Source organism: Periophthalmus magnuspinnatus, chromosome 1 (assembly GCF_009829125.3).
Source record: "Periophthalmus magnuspinnatus isolate fPerMag1 chromosome 1, fPerMag1.2.pri, whole genome shotgun sequence".
NCBI lineage: Eukaryota > Metazoa > Chordata > Actinopteri > Gobiiformes > Gobiidae > Periophthalmus > Periophthalmus magnuspinnatus.
In genome coordinates, this window is record NC_047126.1 from 20,804,130 (window position 1) to 20,824,533 (window position 20,404).

Sequence of the window (20,404 nt, forward strand, 5' to 3'; positions counted from 1 at the left end):
GATTTATGAGACCGAATAATCAGCCAGAGTTTGAGCGATAAAAACTCAAGAATGAAATTTAATAAACAGCTTCCTCTGATAAACATGTCTGTTTTACTCATCTCAGCAGAGGAGAGGTAAAGACAGGATGTTGTCATTAGTTACAGGGGAAACAACTAATGATTATTCTCCATCTGAGAACATCTTCATCTATATGTGGGTGTGTGCGCGCGCGCGTGTGTGTGTGTGTGTGCGTGCATGTTTTTTGTGCCATTTTGATGTAATTACTGTGCCTGAATCACAAATGACATGTTTGTGAGTCTTTGTAATGTTTAAATAAGATGACGATTAATTCAATAATTGATTCATTGCTAGTATACGATGTGTACATTTTTTAAAAAAAAACATTTTTTTCCATTTTGGTTGTATTTATTGCACTGAAAAACATCTTTTTTGTGAGCAGGCTTGCATCTCCATAAACCTGACTCATACTTGTATTGTTGTTTGTTTGGCTATAATGGCATAAAATGTGTCTATCTCCATGGAGAATGTTGCTAAGTATGGTTTAGTTTTAACTTTATACTTGCATGGAATCATGTGCTACCTCCAGCAAGTACTGTTCTTTGAACTTGTTTCACCCCATTACTTACTCTCACTAGTGTACATTTGAGCATTTATTCTATGCCATTTTATCTGTTAGTTTTTGTCTTGATTCTATGTGAAAGTTTCCTTTGTTATGGACTATACTGGCGGATAATGTGAACTGTCCTGTTCTTGATTGAATGGATAGAGTCAAATGAAATTAAACAAAATAAACAATTATTGGGCTACTTACCAGTGTGCTGTCGAGCAGGTCTTGTATTGGACAGAGGAGGAGGATTGTAGTAAACTCCAGAGCTCTGATCCACACAGTGACACACTCTGGAGCTCCAGGTCTGACCAGGGGGACATGTGCGGTTGGCTATAGGACAACTGTAATGGACAGAAATATGTGTCATTATATTGTATCAACTTAAAAAAAATCTGTAGGTTTTTTGAAGAGTTCATAGTGACCTCTCACCAAGAAAACTTCCCACATTTTTTTTTCCTATAGACTATAAAGAATGTTTTAAAATAATAAAAATGATTAGAAGTTTGAAAGCTTGTCCATTGCTAATCAGCTAACTAAATATTACAAAACTTAAACTTTTATTTAAAATATATTTTCTGAAACTAGAAGTTTTATGTAGTAGTGCATGTATGGAGAAGTACTGCAAATTGAACACTTGGTGGCGCTGAACCGAAAGTTACAAGCTACAAAAGCGTGCCCTCTCTATTTCCATGTCCTCAGTCACTTTCAGGTTGGTCTTCTTGTCTCTACACTCCGCCCTTCATCTCAGGTAAATTTCAATACTATGGCAAATTTCAAAAACGTCCTTCACTCTTTCCAAGTAGCTTCTTTCAGTGCCACTGCCTGGCTGCGAGCCCCATGCCCAACCTATTAAGTGTATAAAGCTGAGCCGTGGACACTGTATTCCTACACTGCTGATGGTGTGTGGTGCTCTGGTTGCCATGGTGCTTCTCCCCTCATGGTCCATTGGTTTGCTACAGTGTCACGTCACCACCATACTCACTGACCTAAGAAGTCCTGGGACTCTGCACTGTGAGTGTGTAAATGGTACGTGTGCTGGTATTGGTATGTTCCCAGTTTTCACTCTGAAACAGGGACCAGATTGTGGAGACAAGAGCAACCTGGAAGTGTGCGAGGACCACAGACTGTATAAAGAAGTGGACTAAGAGAATGTGACATCGCCCATAACATTCAGCACTAGTCAAATGAAGCTCATCGAGGCTAGTGGTTAAAGGGGCGAATTTGGAGCCGAGTTCCATATTTGGACTGTGAGTATCATAGCAACAAAAGAGCCAATCTGAAATGAGGTTGTTGAAGGTAACGCCTCTTTCTGCCCGCACCGCTGATTTATGGACACAACAGCATAATAAAATACCAGGATTATGAAGAGCAGGTTAAGGTGAACATTTTAAGACCAAAATGAGTCAATGGAGCTGGAAGTGCACTCATGTTCACTTCCTATTGGGAACACAATGGCTAGCAGGTCAGCCATGTCCATTTATATATAGAGTCTTTATATAGAGTGTGTTTATAGTTGTTAATTGTTATGTTCACATTCTTAATATTTAAATTTTCAAAAAGTCTATGGGAAAATGAATGGGAAATTTACTGCAGGCTGCTGACTTCAAATTGAGCGGGACTTTTGAGCTCCATAATCCAAAATGTGGTAGTTATTTACTATTCCATTGAAGGTGCACGGTAAATTTTCTGGTGGAAGAGTTACTGCTTTGCCTAAACAACATGTGCAATTTGTCTGGAATGTTCCATGGTATGGCTTTAACTTTACATGGAGACAGATGACACAGACAAAGTTTTCCAAGGTATTTTTGAGCAATATAAATACCTATAAGTTTAATACAATATAGTGAAACATTTCAGGTAAAGCAAAAACATCAGCAGGAGACAAGCAGATGGCAGACCCTCTCCAGAAAAGTTGCATAGTGCACATTTAAATTTAATTCAAGTTTGTATAGCACAAAATCTCCTCCCAAGGTTTTACAAAAATGCTGTTTGGAACAGATATTTATTTATATTATAGGAACTAAATAATAAAACAACAAATCGACAAGACAAGAGTACAAGTGAGGGGATGTTTTGTGTGTTGTTTCTGTGCAGTTAAACTAAAGACAGAGCTGAAGTCAAGGTCATGTTGTGTTAGCAGAGCACACAGCAGTGATAGTGAGCACCAGGAGCTTTGATCAAACTGTTTGTTCTGCCTCTTAATGCACAACGGCTTTTACTGACGTGACGCTATTGATTTGAACACATTTGCTGAATGTTCTCTTAAAATGGTTCAAAGTTTCACAAAAATGACAATAAAAACACAACTCTGAGTGCAGATGAGTATACACATACTGCACTGTCAATACAAAGGGCAAGAAATATATAGTTTATGTTTATGATAGTTTTATGTCAATCTAATGGCAGCTTGTGAAGAAAAGTTCTGAAGAAAGTTGAAAATCCAGAGTTGTATAAAGGGATCATCAATCCGTAAAAATGCAGGAACAATTTGCAAAGAACATGATTTTTTTGTTTAAGTTTAAAGATTACTTTGAAAAAATAAAGGTGATTTTCACATTTGTATTTAATATATTCCATTTGTATTTGTCAAACCATAATTGTTGTGTACATATGATTAGCTTTGGCTCTTGTTTACACTATGGTTTCCTAGCTAACATTTATGAAATTACCTCTACGTGACACATCTGCTGCACGTGTCCAACGAGGAAGTAAAATTATTAACTTCAACAAATTGTCAAAATAGGGAAAACATGGCAACATTTTTATTAAAATCTTAACTATAACACAACTATGTTTTAGTGAAATGAGTCCTCTAACCTGTCATAACCGCTTAAGTTTGAGTCTCATTTTCAAACTTCCATGCACACTCGGGCTGCATAATTAATCGCAACTTCAGCTGACGCAATTTTTAAATCACAAAGGCTGAATTTATTTAGATAACAGATTGTTCCCTGAAAAGAGCAAAATTTGGCAATCTCAATCCTGATTCAGAAAAAATTAAAATCATTTTGTTTTCTTTTCTAGCAGACTAAAATATGTTGTCATTGTTTTCTGTCAATGTCACATTTTTGCTGGATAAAACTAAAACAAACACTAAAACAAAAATGACATCAAAAATGATCATAAAAGCTAAAACTATCACTTAGGGCTGCACAATTAATCACATTCAAATCAAAATGGCTATTGGAGTTGACACAATTATCAAATTGCAAAGACTGCAGTTATTTAGGCAATAAAATGTCCTCTGCAAACAGCAACATGTCTTGTTACCTGTACCTGTAATTTAGACCTGAACTGCATCCCATTCTTGTTTTAGTTTATCTTTTCTCAAATGTTGATGTTTACAATGTGAATTCTGAACACAGTCCTACTTTTTACACATAAATCAAGCAGACCTAATGCACACAATTACACACATTTCTATGAACAATTTGTACCGTTTTGAGTAACTACATCAGGAAACTATTTGTTTGGATGCACTGTAAAAACATAGAGAAAAGCCAAGACAAATACACTCCCCAACGTCACAAACATGGCCAATTAAGTAACAGAAACAATAGAAGAAAAGTGTTTGGACTCAGGCCCAGAGGAGCAGACAGACAAACTGTTTAAGTTGTGAAATTCTCTGGCCACAAAATATGGCTTCAAGTGTGTTTGCAGTACGCTCTGAAGTGGCACAACATGGATACATGGATTCTATGGCTTAAAATGACTTGAATTGAGAATAACGATCTTGTTGTTCAGTAGTCTCTTACATATAAATCACATTTTTAACCCCTATATTAGCGTTATCAAAAGTATTAGAAATCTGATGCTAATTAAAAAATAGTACTGTAGAATTTTAGTATCGTGACAACACTATGCTCTATGTAGCTTTTGTGGAGGTGGATGTGAATTCACTGTCTGCTTGTCTCCATGTTATTACTGTAGGGCATTAAAGTTTATTATGGCCGGAGTATATCTTGTTATCTGTGGATCTCCATTAAGAGAGAGTTTTATACTGTAGAACATTCCAACTAAAGCAAAAAACAATTCTTTGGAGACAACCACGTGGCAGAAAAGTGACATGATGCACCTTTAATTCAGGCCAATAGCTGCCTCTGCACTGAGCAAAAACATCCAAACTGTCATTTTTATTTTTACCCTTTGGAACCTTTTAAATTTAATACAAATGGAAAGACATATTTTAAACCAGCCAGAAAAATATACTAATCTTTTTAGATTTCAGAATTCAAGTTATTTTTCCTATAAACAGAGAGCTGTGTTTTTGATTAGCTGCAGTGGCACATTGGTTTTGACTGGGATAAGGAGAAAGTGAGGAAGCGGTTGTCTGGGGCAGATCTGTTGACTTTCTTTTGATTCATATCAAAAAACATATGTGAAATGTGGCTCTGATCATTTCAATATGAGAAATCTTGACGTGTTTCCTGATCCAGGCTAATCTGACATGCAGCGTTTAACATGATTATAAACAGTTACGCAGAACATGCAGTAGACAGAAGTGACACGGGCCGATTCCACATCATACAGCTCCGCTCCACTGAGCCACTGAATCCTCTCCAACCAGGGTAATGAGGCATTAAACTGTTATGTGGACGAGTCCAATAGAGTTTTCACATGGTGGTGTTTCAGTGACATAAAGTGAAATTTAGTGAAATGGTAGTGACGTGAAATGATAAACATAAACTCATTGCAGAGTGGATTTACTTTGTAAATCTGGGTGTAGTTCATGTTCTCTTCCCTCTTTAATGCATTTTGACCTGTGGAGATTGATCTAGCCGAACACCGACGGAGAAGAAAATAGACGTCTATAATTCTGTCGGAGGAGGAGTGTGCACCAGCACAGCCCTTGCTCAATGCACCGCAGGCTCTCATTCACTACAACAGGGGAGCAATTACCAAGCAGTGTGTGGAACAGCACAGCAGAGATGCACGGAGTGGAGTCAGCCCCACAGTCTTTCAAGTGTCATAGGAATTAATTTGCACAAAGCTACTTGATAATTGTGATGTAATTTAGAAAGACATTATCATATTTTTCCCACAAAAACCCTTTTTTATCTGAAAGTTCAACTACATAACATGAGTCTTATTAGCCCATTTTAAAGATGTAGTATTTTACTTCTATGAGGCATTAACTGTTTACACATACTATTATGACCATGTCAACTTTTATTGTTTTGAAAATGCTACATTTGCCAGAAACAACGTATTAACATGTTTTATAAGTTTGGATATAATATTTTTCCATCTGCAGTTCAATGTTGAATTGCAGATGAAAGATAATTATATAACAGATTAATATTTATGGCCGTTTCTCATTGAAGTTTCCTATTGTTTGTTGTATTGTTGACATATGTGTAGAACGTAACTAAAGTGGCACTGTAGCTCAAGATACATTTCCTCTGCGGGACAGTAAAATTCACCTGACCTCAGACGGTTTCTCTATAGATTATTACAAAGCTCCATGACATTTATGATCAGAGGTGGATGGAGTAGCCAAAACTTGTACTCAAGTAAGGGTAATGTTACTTCAAAATAATATTTCTCAAGTAGAAGTATGAAGTAGTGGTCCACTCAAGTAAGAGTAAAAACGTATTTGGGAAAAGTACTACTCAATTAAGATTGATTCTGATTTATAAATTAAAGGACAAAATATAAATAGACTGTATAAAGGATTGGGCTAAGTGAGTGTGACGTCACCCACAGCGCTCGGCTCCATTCAGCTTCATCCTCATCAAGGCCAGCAGTTACAAGTGTGAATTTGGAGCCATGTTCCATTTTAGGAATTCCGACTGCGAATATCATAGCAACCAAAGAGCCAATCCATTGAAGGTATAACACACCTTTCCGCCCGCACCACTGGTTTAGCAGGGAGTGGGCACTTAGCAACGCTGTCAATCTAACCTGTTGCTAACGGGAGCAACCTCGGGGAAAGAAGGTGCCGGATTTGTCTGTTATTGTCGTAACGGTGCGGATAGGACCAAAGGATGCAGACCAGAGCAGTTTTAACAGTGTTTATTTACAGCGGTGAAAATGCAGTCTTTAAACAGGTCACAAGAGCAGGTACAGGAACCGGGGAGCGGGAGACGGGTCAGGCGGGTGCGGTGCAGGTAGAGGCGGGCAGGACAGGACCAGGACGGGGATAGAAGCAGGTGCGGTACCAGGGCGGGCGGAGCAGACGAAGACCAGAGCGGGGAGCGGGCGACAAACCAGAGACCAGGACCGGACAGGAGACGAGACGAGCAGGAGACGAGACGAGCAGGAGACGAGACGAGCAGGAGACGAGACGAGCCGGAGACGAGACGAGCAGGAGGCGATACCGGGACTGGAACGTGACGGCAGGAGCTGGGCGAGTGGAGGCAGGAATCTGGAGGGTGCATAAATCCAAATGAGCATTTGCAGGAAAGTACCAAATAACAAAGCTTAGCTAGAAACATTCACGTTTTACACGCGGACGGTCTGGCACCGAGTGTAGACTGCCAAGCCTTCTTGTACTCAGCAGCAGGTGGTGGTGATTAGGCTGATGCACCCCAGGTGTGCACGGGAGGAGTCAGGCACTCCACCCAGCTCCAGACACACAGGTAGGGGAGGGGGAGAGAGCACGGGAGGACAGGGAAACTGACATCATGACAGTACCCCCCCCCTAAGGTCCACCTCCTGGTGGACCCCCAGGCTTGTCAGGATGAGCGCGGTGGAAGTCTCTCACCATGTCGGGGTCCAGAATGCGTGCCCTGGGCACCCAGGATCGCTCCTCCGGACCGTAACCCTCCCAATCGACGAGGTACTGGAGGCCCCTACCACGGCGACGAACGTCAATCAGGCGGCGGACGGTGAACGCCGGATGGCCGTCAATGACTCGGGCGGGCGGTGGGGGATCGGCCGGAGGGCACAGGTCGCTGGTCCGGACTGGTTTAACCTGGGAGACGTGAAAGGTCGGATGAATCCGGAGAGACGGGGGTAACTGGAGGCGCACCGCCGATGGATTTATGATCCTCATGATCTTAAACGGTCCCAGGAATCGGGGGGACAGCTTACGGGAGTCCGTCTTCAGCGGGACCGTCTTGGCGGAGAGCCAAACCATCTGGCCAGGTTGGTATACGGGCGCCGGGACACGGTGGCGATCGGCCGTCGCCTTAGTGCGCGCTCCAGCCCGAAGAAGGGCCGCCCTGGCCTTCTTCCAGATCCGGCGACAGCGCTGGAGATGGCGCTGAACAGACGGGACGGCGAGGTCCCTCTCCTCCGTGGGAAAGAGAGGGGGTTGATATCCCAGCGATGCCTCGAAGGGGGACATACCAGTGGCGGAACTCACGAGGGAGTTGTGAGCGTACTCTATCCAGGGTAGGTGAGTACTCCAGGTCGCGGGGTTGGCGGAGGCTGTGCACCGTAGGGCCGACTCCAGGTCTTGGTTGGCCCGCTCCGTCTGCCCATTAGATTGTGGATGGAACCCGGACGTGAGGCTAACCGTGGCCCCCAAACTGTCGCAGAAAGACCGCCATACCTGAGAGGTGAATTGGGTCCCTCTGTCGGACACGATGTCCACCGGGATGCCGTGGAGTCGGAAGACATGACTGGTCAGCTGGTCGGCAGTTTCTTTGGCTGTGGGGAGCTTAGGCAGGGCAACGAAATGGGCGGCCTTGGAGAAGCGGTCCACAATGGTGAGAACCACCGTGTTCCCCTGGGAAGGGGGAAGGCCCGTCACGAAGTCCAAGGCGATGTGGGACCAAGGGCGACGAGGAACTGGGAGAGGATGCAAGAGACCAGAAGGGGGTGAGTGGGAGGCCTTGGCCCGAGCACATACCTGGCAGGCGGCGACATAAGCCCGGGTGTCTGTGTCCATCGTGGGCCACCAGAAGCGTCTCCTGAGGAGGGAGAGAGAGCGACCGGCACCAGGATGGCAGGCGAAACGGGAGGCATGGACCCACTGGAGCACCTGAGACCGGACAGAATCGGGAACAAACAGTTTATCTGGAGGGCCGTTACCTGGGTCGGGGTCGTTGGTCTGGGCCTCTCGGACGGTGTCCTCGATATCCCAATGGACCGCGGCCACCACACACGAGGAGGGGATAATTGTTTCTGCGGTGACCGGGCTATCCTCCAGGGCGAACTGGCGGGAGAGGGCATCTGGTTTGACGTTCCGAGATCCGGGGCGGTAGGTGAGGAGAAAGTTGAAGCGGCTGAAGAAGAGGGACCAACGAGCTTGACGGGGATTGAGGCGCCTGGCGGACTGGATGTACTCCAAGTTTTTATGGTCGGTCCAGACGATGAATGGTTGCTCCGCCCCTTCGAGCCAGTGGCGCCACTCCTCCAAGGCCAGCTTTACGGCAAGGAGCTCCCGATCCCCCACATCATAATTGACCTCGGCCGAGGACAATCGCCGGGAAAAGAAGGCGCAGGGACAGAGGCGGTTGTGGGGGTCGAACCTCTGCGAAAGCACGGCCCCCACTCCCGAGTCGGAGGCGTCGACCTCCACGATGAATTGCCGTGAAGGGTCGGGCTGGTGCAGGATGGGAGCGGAGGTAAATAGTCTCTTAAGCTTCTCGAAGGCTGTCTGCGCCTCAGGAGACCAGGCAAACGGCAAAGCAGGAGAGGTGAGTTTAGTTAAGGGCGAGATAACCCTACTAAAATCCCGGATGAAACGTCTATAAAAATTGGCAAAGCCGATAAATCTCTGGAGCTGTCTCCGGCTGGTAGGAACGGGCCACTCAGTGACAGCCTGGATCTTTTCAGGGTCAGCTCTTACTTGGCCCCGCCCCACAATGAAGCCCAAAAAGCTGACCTCCTCTGCGTGAAACTCGCATTTCTCAGCTTTCACGAACAGTTTATTCTCGAGGAGGCGCTGGAGAACCTGGCGAACGTGCTGATGATGCTCCTGGGGGGACCGCGAGAAAATCAAGATGTCATCCAAGTAAACAAAGACGAATCGGTTAAGGAAATCACGGAGCACATCGTTGATGAGGGCTTGGAATACGGCAGGGGCGTTGGTGAGACCGAAGGGCATAACCAAGTATTCGAAATGTCCCAGGGGTGTCTTGAAGGCCGTCTTCCATTCGTCTCCCTCCCTGATGCGCACCAGGTGGTACGCATTCCGCAAATCCAACTTTGAGAAGATGGTCGCACCGTGGAGGGGCGTAAATGCCGAGTCCAGTAAGGGAAGCGGGTATTTATTCTTCACGGTTATATTGTTCAGACCCCGGTAATCAATGCAAGGCCGCAGGGATTTGTCCTTCTTAGCCACAAAGAAGAACCCCGCTCCCACGGGTGAAGTGGACGGGCGGATGATTCCGGCAGCCAGGGACCCACGGATATAGTCCTCCATTGACTCGCGTTCAGGTTTAGACAGGTTATATAGCCTGCTAGATGGTAGTGGGGCACCCGGCAGGAGGTCAATGGCGCAGTCATATGGACGGTGGGGCGGTAAAGAGAGGGCCTTGCTCTTGCTAAAAACCTCCCCCAGGTCGTGATATTCAGCAGGCACCGAGGACAGATTGGGGGTGTCTGGGGACGGATCAGCGACAGGAACGGACCTCCCGGCCGGAGGGAGGGCGGACCGAAGGCACTTGGCGTGGCAATCGGGACTCCAGCCCGAAACTCCGCCCCTGGCCCAATCGAAAACAGGGTTGTGGGCGCGTAGCCAGGGGTAACCAAGGACCAGAGGAGAAGCGGAGGAGGACAGGACATGAAACTGACGGTTCTCTTGGTGGTTGCCGGACAGAATCACGGTGACAGGTTCTGTGATGTGAGTGATGTGCCCCAGAAAACGTCCATTGAGCCCCTGGGCATTTAAGGGGCGTTCGAGGGGCTCCAGGTAGACCCCGAGCTGCTCCGCGACTTGGGCATCAATAAAGTCCCTCTCAGCCCCGGAGTCGATAAGGGCGGAAACGCATAAGGTCTCTGTGCGAACGCACAGGGTGGCGCTGAGCCGCAGTCTATTAGAAGAGTCCAGGATGTGTTGCTCGCCCACCAGTACTCCCAGTGCTACTGGTGGGCCCCCCCTTTTGGCCGAACTGGGCAAGTGACCACATAATGTCCGCGCTCACCGCAGTAGAGGCAAGCCCCGGCCAGACGACGCCTCCGTTGACGCTCCTCGGCCGACACAAGGGTCCTGTCGAGTTGCATGGGCTCATCCGGCGGGGGCGGGGCAGCGCGTGGCTCCGGCGGGACCGGTGACCGGCGTCTCTCTCGGCGACGAGCCCGTAGGCGGTTGTCTATACGGTGAGTGAGGGAGATGAGGGTCCGCAGGTCGGGGGGTTCGTCCCGGGAAACCAATTCATCTTTCAAAGTCTCGTTCAGGCCCCGCACAAACACAGCCCGCAGCGCGCTGTCCGTCCAGTCCAGCTCCGCCGCATGTGTCCAGAATTCAATGGAATAATCCGCTACCGTCCTGGAGCCCTGGCTGAGAGTCAATAACCGGGAGGCAGCATTGTCCTGGTAGTGCGGGTGGTCAAACACCAGCTTAAACGTGGACACAAATTCATTAAAATCCAGGCTATCCACAGACGTCTTCATTAGGCGCGCCTCTGCCCACTGGAGAGCTCTGCCCCGGAGTAATCCACATATATATCGGATCTTGGTGGCCCCCGAGCTGAAACGAGAAGGGCATTGCTGGAACATGAACTCGCACTGGAACAGGAATCCGCGACAGAGGTGAGGTTGTCCAGCATACGGCTCCGGATCCGTGCCTCTCGGCTCCGGGAGGCGTGGTGGCGCTCCAGCTGCAGCAGGCGGGGTGACGAGGAGCGCGGCCACCTGGTGGTTAAGCTGTGCCACCTGCTGGGACAATGTCTGATTTAGCTCCAATAGAGTTCGAATGGATTGTTCGTGCTGACCCAGCACCGCCTCGGGGTGAGAGTGCGTGAGGCGGCGCATCTGGTCCGGATCTGAGCCTGCTTGGTCCATAGTGGCCAGACCGTTCTGTCGTAACGGTGCGGATAGGACCAAAGGATGCAGACCAGAGCAGTTTTAACAGTGTTTATTTACAGCGGTGAAAATGCAGTCTTTAAACAGGTCACAAGAGCAGGTACAGGAACCGGGGAGCGGGAGACGGGTCAGGCGGGTGCGGTGCAGGTAGAGGCGGGCAGGACAGGACCAGGACGGGGATAGAAGCAGGTGCGGTACCAGGGCGGGCGGAGCAGACGAAGACCAGAGCGGGGAGCGGGCGACAAACCAGAGACCAGGACCGGACAGGAGACGAGACGAGCAGGAGACGAGACGAGCAGGAGACGAGACGAGCAGGAGACGAGACGAGCCGGAGACGAGACGAGCAGGAGGCGATACCGGGACTGGAACGTGACGGCAGGAGCTGGGCGAGTGGAGGCAGGAATCTGGAGGGTGCATAAATCCAAATGAGCATTTGCAGGAAAGTACCAAATAACAAAGCTTAGCTAGAAACATTCACGTTTTACACGCGGACGGTCTGGCACCGAGTGTAGACTGCCAAGCCTTCTTGTACTCAGCAGCAGGTGGTGGTGATTAGGCTGATGCACCCCAGGTGTGCACGGGAGGAGTCAGGCACTCCACCCAGCTCCAGACACACAGGTAGGGGAGGGGGAGAGAGCACGGGAGGACAGGGAAACTGACATCATGACAGTTATTAGTGTTCACATCTTGATTTACTGACAAAAAAGCAAAATAAAAACACCAGAATCATGTAGAGTTGGTCAGAATGATGAGGCTCACTGCAGTAGTTACAAAGAGAAGGGCGACAATGGAAAGTGAATTGGAGCCGATGGAGCTCAAAGTGCACCCATGCTCACTTCCTATTTAGCATGCAGTAGCTAGCAGGATAGCTTTGTCCATTTATATATACAGTCTATGTATGAGGAACCAAATAAAACATCAATAAAATATTACTCCAGTGAATGTAACTGAGCACTACCCAACTCTGTTTATGATTAAACATTCCACATTTAACATCACTGTTTTTTTTCCTCAGTCCATATAATGTGTTCAGGATTACAGGAGAACAGGTCGTCTGCAGACCACCACCTCAAAGTTCAACTAACACTGTGTATCTGTATTTCTAAAAGAGGGTCCACCCCAAAAACCTGCCTGCCTCCATTGAGATCCTATAGTATGAAATGCTCCATAGTAAAATTTATGCACCTCCATGGAGACAAACAAGTAAGAACATAAGCATTTTTGAGCAATAAATAAGTTTGATGTCATACTGTGGAACATCCCAGGCAATGCATAATCTTGTAGTCCAGAAAGGTTACATAGTGTGCCTTTAATTATTTGCTAATCTTTCAAGAATTCCATTTGTAATTAGTTTTTTTCCAAGGTAATGCATGTAGAATTTTTACAACCACAACATAATAAAATACATGGATGTACCTTACATTTTGTGGGCTCTACAAATCACTAATAAACGTATCAATTTCTCAAAGTAAATCTCATAAATTCTTCTGCAATGTCCATAATTAATCCTATTTGTTTTGGCTGTCTCCGAAAGCAAATAGGGAGAAGACGTGGATTATGAATTGAAAACAAGAGGGGCCTATGGAAATAAATGTCCAGAGTTGTACGTATGAAAATAAAATGTACAAATGAATAACAAATGTGTTGGAGGTCGGATCACGCAGGTTTCTGGACTGACTGAGGTTCATTTCCTGGAGACTTGTCCCACACACAACAGGCCTGACCTTATAATCCCAAAGTTAAAATGAGCTCAAACTTCAGTGACTGCGGAGCACGGGGAAGAAATATAATCCTCGGGTAGCATAATGAGGACATAACCACAACATGCTGACAGAGAGAGGAAGAGACGAGATAGAGAGATAGAAGGAAGACAGAAAGAAAGAAGAGGGGAAAAAGAGAGGGAGTAGAAGAAGGTATGGACAATATTAGAAAATGTGATATGCAGTGTCTGGCGGACGATACAAATTGTAATAGAGATTGAATTTGCAGTTCAGAAGATCCATCTACAAATATCTATATTTAATTGGCATAAAATGACTTGAAATCAGACTGTTAATCTTGATTTGACTAGGTTGATTTTGATTCATGTAAATGTCAAGAACTGTTGGCAATATTATTTTGAGGCAATTTTATCCATTAATAGAGTATTTCTTTTTTTTCCTGGCAGCACTTTGAGTTGAATTCAACACATTATCAATCTAGGATTACTCCAGTATGAAGTGTTCGGGAAAACACAGAACGTTCAGAAAAAATATTTCACGCTGACTGGACAAAAAGACACAGCAAGCAGACAAATCAAACTTTAACTAAATCCAGTTGAAATGCATAAAGGTCTTCCCCATCTGTCAGGAGCAGTGAGTACCACGCCGGAGAGCCATCTCTAGATCTTTAAGAGGACCGGACTACATTAGCTGGAGGATTTTACTTGTGCAGGTTTTGGTTTGTTTTGGCAACACAGTGGCTGAGTGGCTAGTTTTGCCACACAGCAAGAAGGTTCTGGGTTCCACTTTCCTCCATCAACCCAAAACATGCTCAATAGGTAAAATGCTCCAGCTGAGGTAGTCCTGACCGAGACTAGCTCAAGATCTGGAGGTAGGTTCCTCCTGACAGGTTGCCCCCAAATGGTCCTACTTTTATGATTCAGTAAGTATTGATTTAGAGGCACAATCAGAATGTTATTCTAAGTGAGTCTTTAGCTCTAGATTAGTCCTGTCTCAGCCCGATGTAAGTCAAATACAGTGATTTATAAGTATTAGTAAACAGGTCCTCACTCGGGCAGAGCTCTGCGGATGATGCTGTGCACTTGTTTGAACGCGTCCAGTTTGGAGAGGCAGCTGCACTGCGTGTGATTGGCCACACTGATGGTCACAGGTTTGGTGTTCTGAGTGATGGGAACCGTGATCTCAAACAGCTGTGGACAGAAAGAGAACATTATTATTATTAAAGTCATGTGTAAAAGTCATAACATGTAAGCCACCTAAATTATATCAAATGTTTTTCAACCAAGACATATTTAAACTGAATAAAGTGGGATGAATAGTGTATTCAGTGGATTACCCAGGCAGGTGAAGGACCAGTGATGAAATTAGATTGTTTCTAATACAAAGCTATTGTAAAATTTGGTGATATTTGATCATTCATATACACTTTCTCAATCTTTATTTTGTTCAGTATATTTTATATTTATGCTAGACAACATGACCAGTCACCAGATTGGTTCTAGTTCAAACATAAACTCCACTGGAAACTGCCCAAATGATCAGCATTAACTTTTACAGTCATTTTGAGCATTCACTTCTTAGATTAAGAACCATCTCTGCTTGTTATAAATTCATGAAAAAATCCTTGGAAATCTGTTTAAGAGATCAGAATGGCATTGACTACCTCAACAGCCCGACATCTACACTGACCCAGTTAAAGAGTAGCTGGACTACTGAGCCATTCTGGACTCGCACATCCTCAAACAGTCATACGAAACTTGTGCCAGTATTTTTTATTTTTTATTTTATTTTATGTGGACAGGCCCAGTTAACTATAAACCAGGTCAACAAATCTACAATCCAATGAATTCTGACTTGCCCGTGACTGTAAAGTTATTTGAGCAGGACTTCTTTACAGTACAAAATCAGCTCACCTGTTGTAATTACAGCTAAGTAATTTGCAGTGTCTCTAGTTATCTTCACCCCCTCAGAGAATATTGATGACATCAGCTGCAAAGTATCAATGTTAAACTATAGGATTTTGGGCTATGATAGATTAGGGTGATGTCACGTGAACACAACCTGTTCATGGGTTTCAACTTCTCTGTTTCATGGTGACTTTTTGGCGATGATTCTCCATTCAAAAGATGTAATATTTTGTTTTGAGTTGTTAATTGTTATGGCAAAATGTATCAACAATTGTGTCTCTCTCTATTTCTTACATTCCTTATATTCTTGTCTATCTTCTCAGAGAATGCTAGCTCTCCACAAACCAGTCAAACTAATTATCCTGGATGTCTGTATGTGGTTCAAATGCGTCATGTTTGTGATGAGGAGATGATGAAAGCTGACCTCAGTATGTGACCTGGCCTCAGATAAAAGACCAGGCTGGAAGTGCATTTGACAGGTTTTCATGTTTTTCTAATTATTCCTTGGTTTGGGGAGATAGTGGCTCTGGTAAATATTTAGCATAGTTTTTCATCAGTTGGCAGTTTGTGGGAAAAATTTCTATAACAGAAAAGAATCGTTAAGTGTGAATGACAATGTCGGCGCCCACAGCAACTTCCAGAATAAGGTGAATAGTTCTGCACGATTTGGGAAAAAAAATCGAATTGTGATTTTTCTAACAAGTATTGCAATTGTGATTAGATGTGTGAAAATGTTTCAGTAGTTTTCCCTGTTCAAAAAAATGTATTTTCTTTTAAATTGTTGAGCGGTATGGGAACAGTCGTTATTTTTCATCATTCTGAAGTTCATGGATGTGTTAATAAAGTAGGATTCTGTTCAGAGTGCACGTTATAAACAACCCCAGGCGCCTGAACATTTGAGGAAAAAATCCTATGCATTTCAGAACACAGTTTGTGGAGGTCAAAACTACAAGTACAACAATATTTTTCAATAAAGACAGGATATTTTGTTCTTTGCAGATGACTTTCTCTTACTTATATTGTGAAGCCCTAGTGCTGTGTGGTTAGGGCAATGAAGGCAAGAAGGGCTTGTCCAATAAAATATAAAATTATCGCGTGTCAAAAGTATAATTAAATAGCTCCAAATTATATCCAAATAATAATAATCCTGTTTTACCTTCACTTCTGCCTGTTTGAAGCATGGTTGAAGTCTGGTCACTGAGCAGACTACATCAAACGCAGGTCCAAATGTCTCATTAACTTGTGCTGCTGTCTTCCACTACGGAGGCCGAGCCGCACCACACTCTCTACATGTGCTTTTACAACCAGAGAGGCCAGCAGGTCGTTTTAGAGGCTTGCACATGCGCATTAAGAACCACAACTGGCTCAAACACTGAATAAACCCCATGGAGGAATTGGGCATGGGAGGATAACAGCAGCACCAACTTTAACACTTTTGTCTAAAAGAAGTCACTTTTAGGGACACGTCATAGTTTGTAGCTTTGAGTTTGTAATGATTATATGTTATTTCCAAATACAGGCAGCAGTGAGCTAGTTTCAGGGCTAGTTTGGTGAAATTGAAGATCTGGAGGGAGCAGTGGAGTGACAGCAGCTGGAGCATTAGTGGAATAACTGGACTAATACATGTGTGTGGAGGAACATGTGACTGTTCTGGACCTATTCCACTTCAGGGAAAACACAGGACGTTTTTTGTTGTTCCAATGTGCTGACGTTCTAATGCAGGGCTGTGTTTAAGGCAGGGGTCGGGAACTTATGGCTCGCGAGCCAGACATGGCTCTTTTGATGACTGCATCTGGCTCTCAGATAAATCTTATCTGACATTTGTTAACACAATAAGTAATAAATAAATTGTACATACAATACAGAAGTAATCAAATCAAGTAATTCTCAAAAATAAACAATACTAAGAAAACCATTTGGCTCCGTCTTTATGTGCTGCCTCATCTAACACGTTGTCACAGCGCGTGCTGTTTTCCCTCGTGCGCTATTAAAGTGACGGTAACATATTTACATAAAACTTCAATAATGACAATCCTAAGATATTTTCCAAAATCAACATTAATGCAATAAAACAAGTGCAGCTCATACATATAAATCAAATATTAACATAAAACATCATTTATTAACATAAAAATATTAACACTCTGAATTAGCAAACGTAAACCAAAACTTGGCTCCCACAAATGTTATTAAAAAAATATTAACAATATATTCAGAGAATTCTTATATTCTAAAATTGTTGGTCTTGTTTAAAAATTCACACATTTAGTTGTATTCAGAGCTGAAGTATAAGAGCACCTATGAATTTAATATGTCAGTAAAAATAAAATATACTAATTTGCAATGCAGTTTGTATAAAAAGTGGTGTTATTAAATTGTTATCGACTAAATATTGATGTCCACCCCAAGTCTGCTTGACTACACATAAAAGTCACCGCACACTACTGAGCCCTAGTCTTACATTCTGATCAAGATTTTGTCAAAGGAAAAATTAACTGGCAAGTTCTGTATCTCCTTATGTCCTCTGCATTTGACCCATCCTTCAATCCACTTAGGAGCAATGGCCGATTGCAGTACAGGACCAATTTACTCTGAGACAAAAGTGCTTTCCATTCAGTCAAAAAAAAAATTAAAAAAAATGGTTTCACCGAATGGTATTTCACTTTCCTCACCCATTATTTCAGTTGCCAATGTCACACTTATTGTTCTATATAATGAGCACCCCAACTTAGAGGTGATATTTTAGGCATCAAACTTTGCCACAAAATCCTGGAGTGTTTTGGCTTTTCAAGAGTCCAAAACGTGAACACATCTGTAGGAATGAAGTGGAGCGGACTGTAGTTATCTGCCTAGTGTGCACAGGGATATCAGTGATGCTTGAAATGTCATAATCAACTGTACTGGATCCTCAGTGAAACTCAAAACACAAAATAATAAACTATAGGTAATATTAGCATGCTTATATTATTTTACCAGAAATGAGAAATCATAGATAGGTTTCCTTTATTCTCATTATAAAACAATTACATTAACTTACTGCAAAAAATAAATAAATTTGCAACAACTGGCTGCAGATATGGAGTTTGAAGTGTTATGTATGACATATCAGACCAATCACACTGTTCCTCAATGATCCAATTTAAATAAATATAATGTCAATTAAAGTCGATGTACCTATTTTGCTGCAAGAAGAATGTATAGAAAAATAGTCTGACATCTGTAGAACATATTTCCAATTGTCTATATGTCAAAACAGGTGTTAGGCCTTTAACAAATAAGCAGCAGACGGCCACAGACACTCAGAGACACTTAACGTCAGGCTAATAACAAATGATGCATTTTAGCACCGTGTCTATAGCCCTCCTATACGCCCAGGGCAGAAAAGTCTTTAAAAGCCTGCCAAATACCTCCTGCTCTGCCAACTCACATCAGCACAACTGCGAGGGTGGCTAAGCTAACCGCGGAAACACTATTAGCACAGCTCCAGCAATGCATGCAAGCCTTTCCATATGTCTTTCAGATCAATGCTAGCTAACGCATTTAAGAAGTCAGGATGAATTGTAAAACATGCAAGCATCTGCTATTCCAATGACGTACTGTGAAATCTATGTAAATGTCCAAACTTGCGGTCGGTAGTCTGGGTACGAAGCCAACAATATCATTTAGGAAAATTTGTAGAGTGAAAGAATGCGTTGTGAAACCTCAAAAGAGACTCAAAGCTGTTACCGCGGTTACTGCCAGGCAAACTGCACTCAGATTCAACCTTGGATCATTGTATGCCACAACTAAAAGGTAATGGCATCAAGAAGTTTTCTTGCAACTAGGTCTAAAAGCAATCAGATACGATTGAGCAGTTATATGTGTCCGCTAGTTTGACATTTGGTTAGAATATGTGTGACAAGCCTGCGTTTTCAATCTGTTTACCTGACGTAGCCCTTCAGTGGTAAATGGAATAGAGTTGTTAGCCTTACGCCGGATTTATTCTAACTTCAAGATGGGTCCTGTACGTACTTTCAGGAGGTTACTTGCAGATTGCCTGTTACACCAACTATGACAACTGCAGTGCATATTTGACCAAAGCAACGCGGTTTCATGTGGATTCACGTGATAACACACATCTAATAACCTGAAAGCCGCACCAGACCGCTGCAGTGTCCGGGAAAAATAGACTTCTGGCATATTCTTTCCCCAGACCTCACCTAGATTTACACTTGCACTCCGCTCAGGTCAGTGGATCGTTTTATTTTATTCACACGTTTAACACCTTAAATCCTGCATATTTAGGTTGAGTTCTTCTCTCAAAGAGAAACACCTTTTGATGTTATCTGGTAATACAGGAAGTGCTCCACTGTGTTTTTAAACTCCATACAATCTTCACTAGAATCAATTGGGTGATTACAGCCCTAGAATTTCCAGTCTCAACTGAATTAAATGCAAATAGTAAGTGTTAACTTGAAAACTACCACTTCATGACATCACAAGGTGGAACAGAGCATTTTAAACTTTGGAGATGTAAACGGACTAATAATAAATTACTCGAATATGTATGAATGAAACAAAAGTCATGTCCAGGTATGTTTTTGATGAGGTAACAATATTTGAACATGGCTTAAAGCTCACAAAAGATTTGTGTAAAAGAGGATCTTTAAAGTTGCACTATGTAACTTTTCAAGTGATGGGTCTGCCATATATTTGTCTTCATAGCATGGCAATAAATGTTTATCTCCATGAAGACAGGGAGGTGACATCATCAGGCCAAGTTACAGTTCAGGTCTCTGGAGATGATCCTGCTCAAAATATGGTCACCTCGTTTTGTTTTGTTTTTTTGTTTTTTTGTTTTTTTTGGTTCGTTTTTTTTCCCAAGCAAAAAAACTTGAATACATGTACAATAGAAATTTTAGTGCCATACTGTGGAACATCCCAGGCAAATCAACAACATCTCCATGACAACAAGTAGGTGACACTTTAGGGTCAAATTACGGGTCAAATCTGTGAAGAAATCAAGCACATAATCAAATATATGCAAGGGAAATAAGTAAATGTGATACAGTCAAACATCTCAGGCGAAGCAAAACCACCAAGCATTGCATACCACCCACCAGAAAAGTTACATCGTGTATCTTTGTCTGAAACCTTAAAATTACTCTTCCAGTATAAAACAAGTTCAAATTGAAAGATTATTTTACCCAATCACCCTGATTAAGTTTTGCTTTTATACTGAGTAGTTTAGGGTTAGGTTTAAAATAAGA

General features: G+C 43.5%; 1 protein-coding gene across 1 annotated transcript in view; it reads right to left on the minus strand.

Annotated features, from left to right (window-relative positions):
* vegfc (vascular endothelial growth factor c) overlaps positions 1-20,404 on the minus strand; it is a 63,495-nt gene that overhangs the window by 8,879 nt on the left and 34,212 nt on the right. Inside the window, exons 4-5 of the mRNA XM_033975623.2 lie at positions 14,299-14,438; positions 815-951 (exon numbers count right to left, since the gene is read on the minus strand). Coding sequence (XP_033831514.1) covers positions 815-951; positions 14,299-14,438 — 277 coding nt within the window. The remainder of the gene's footprint in view (positions 1-814; positions 952-14,298; positions 14,439-20,404) is intronic.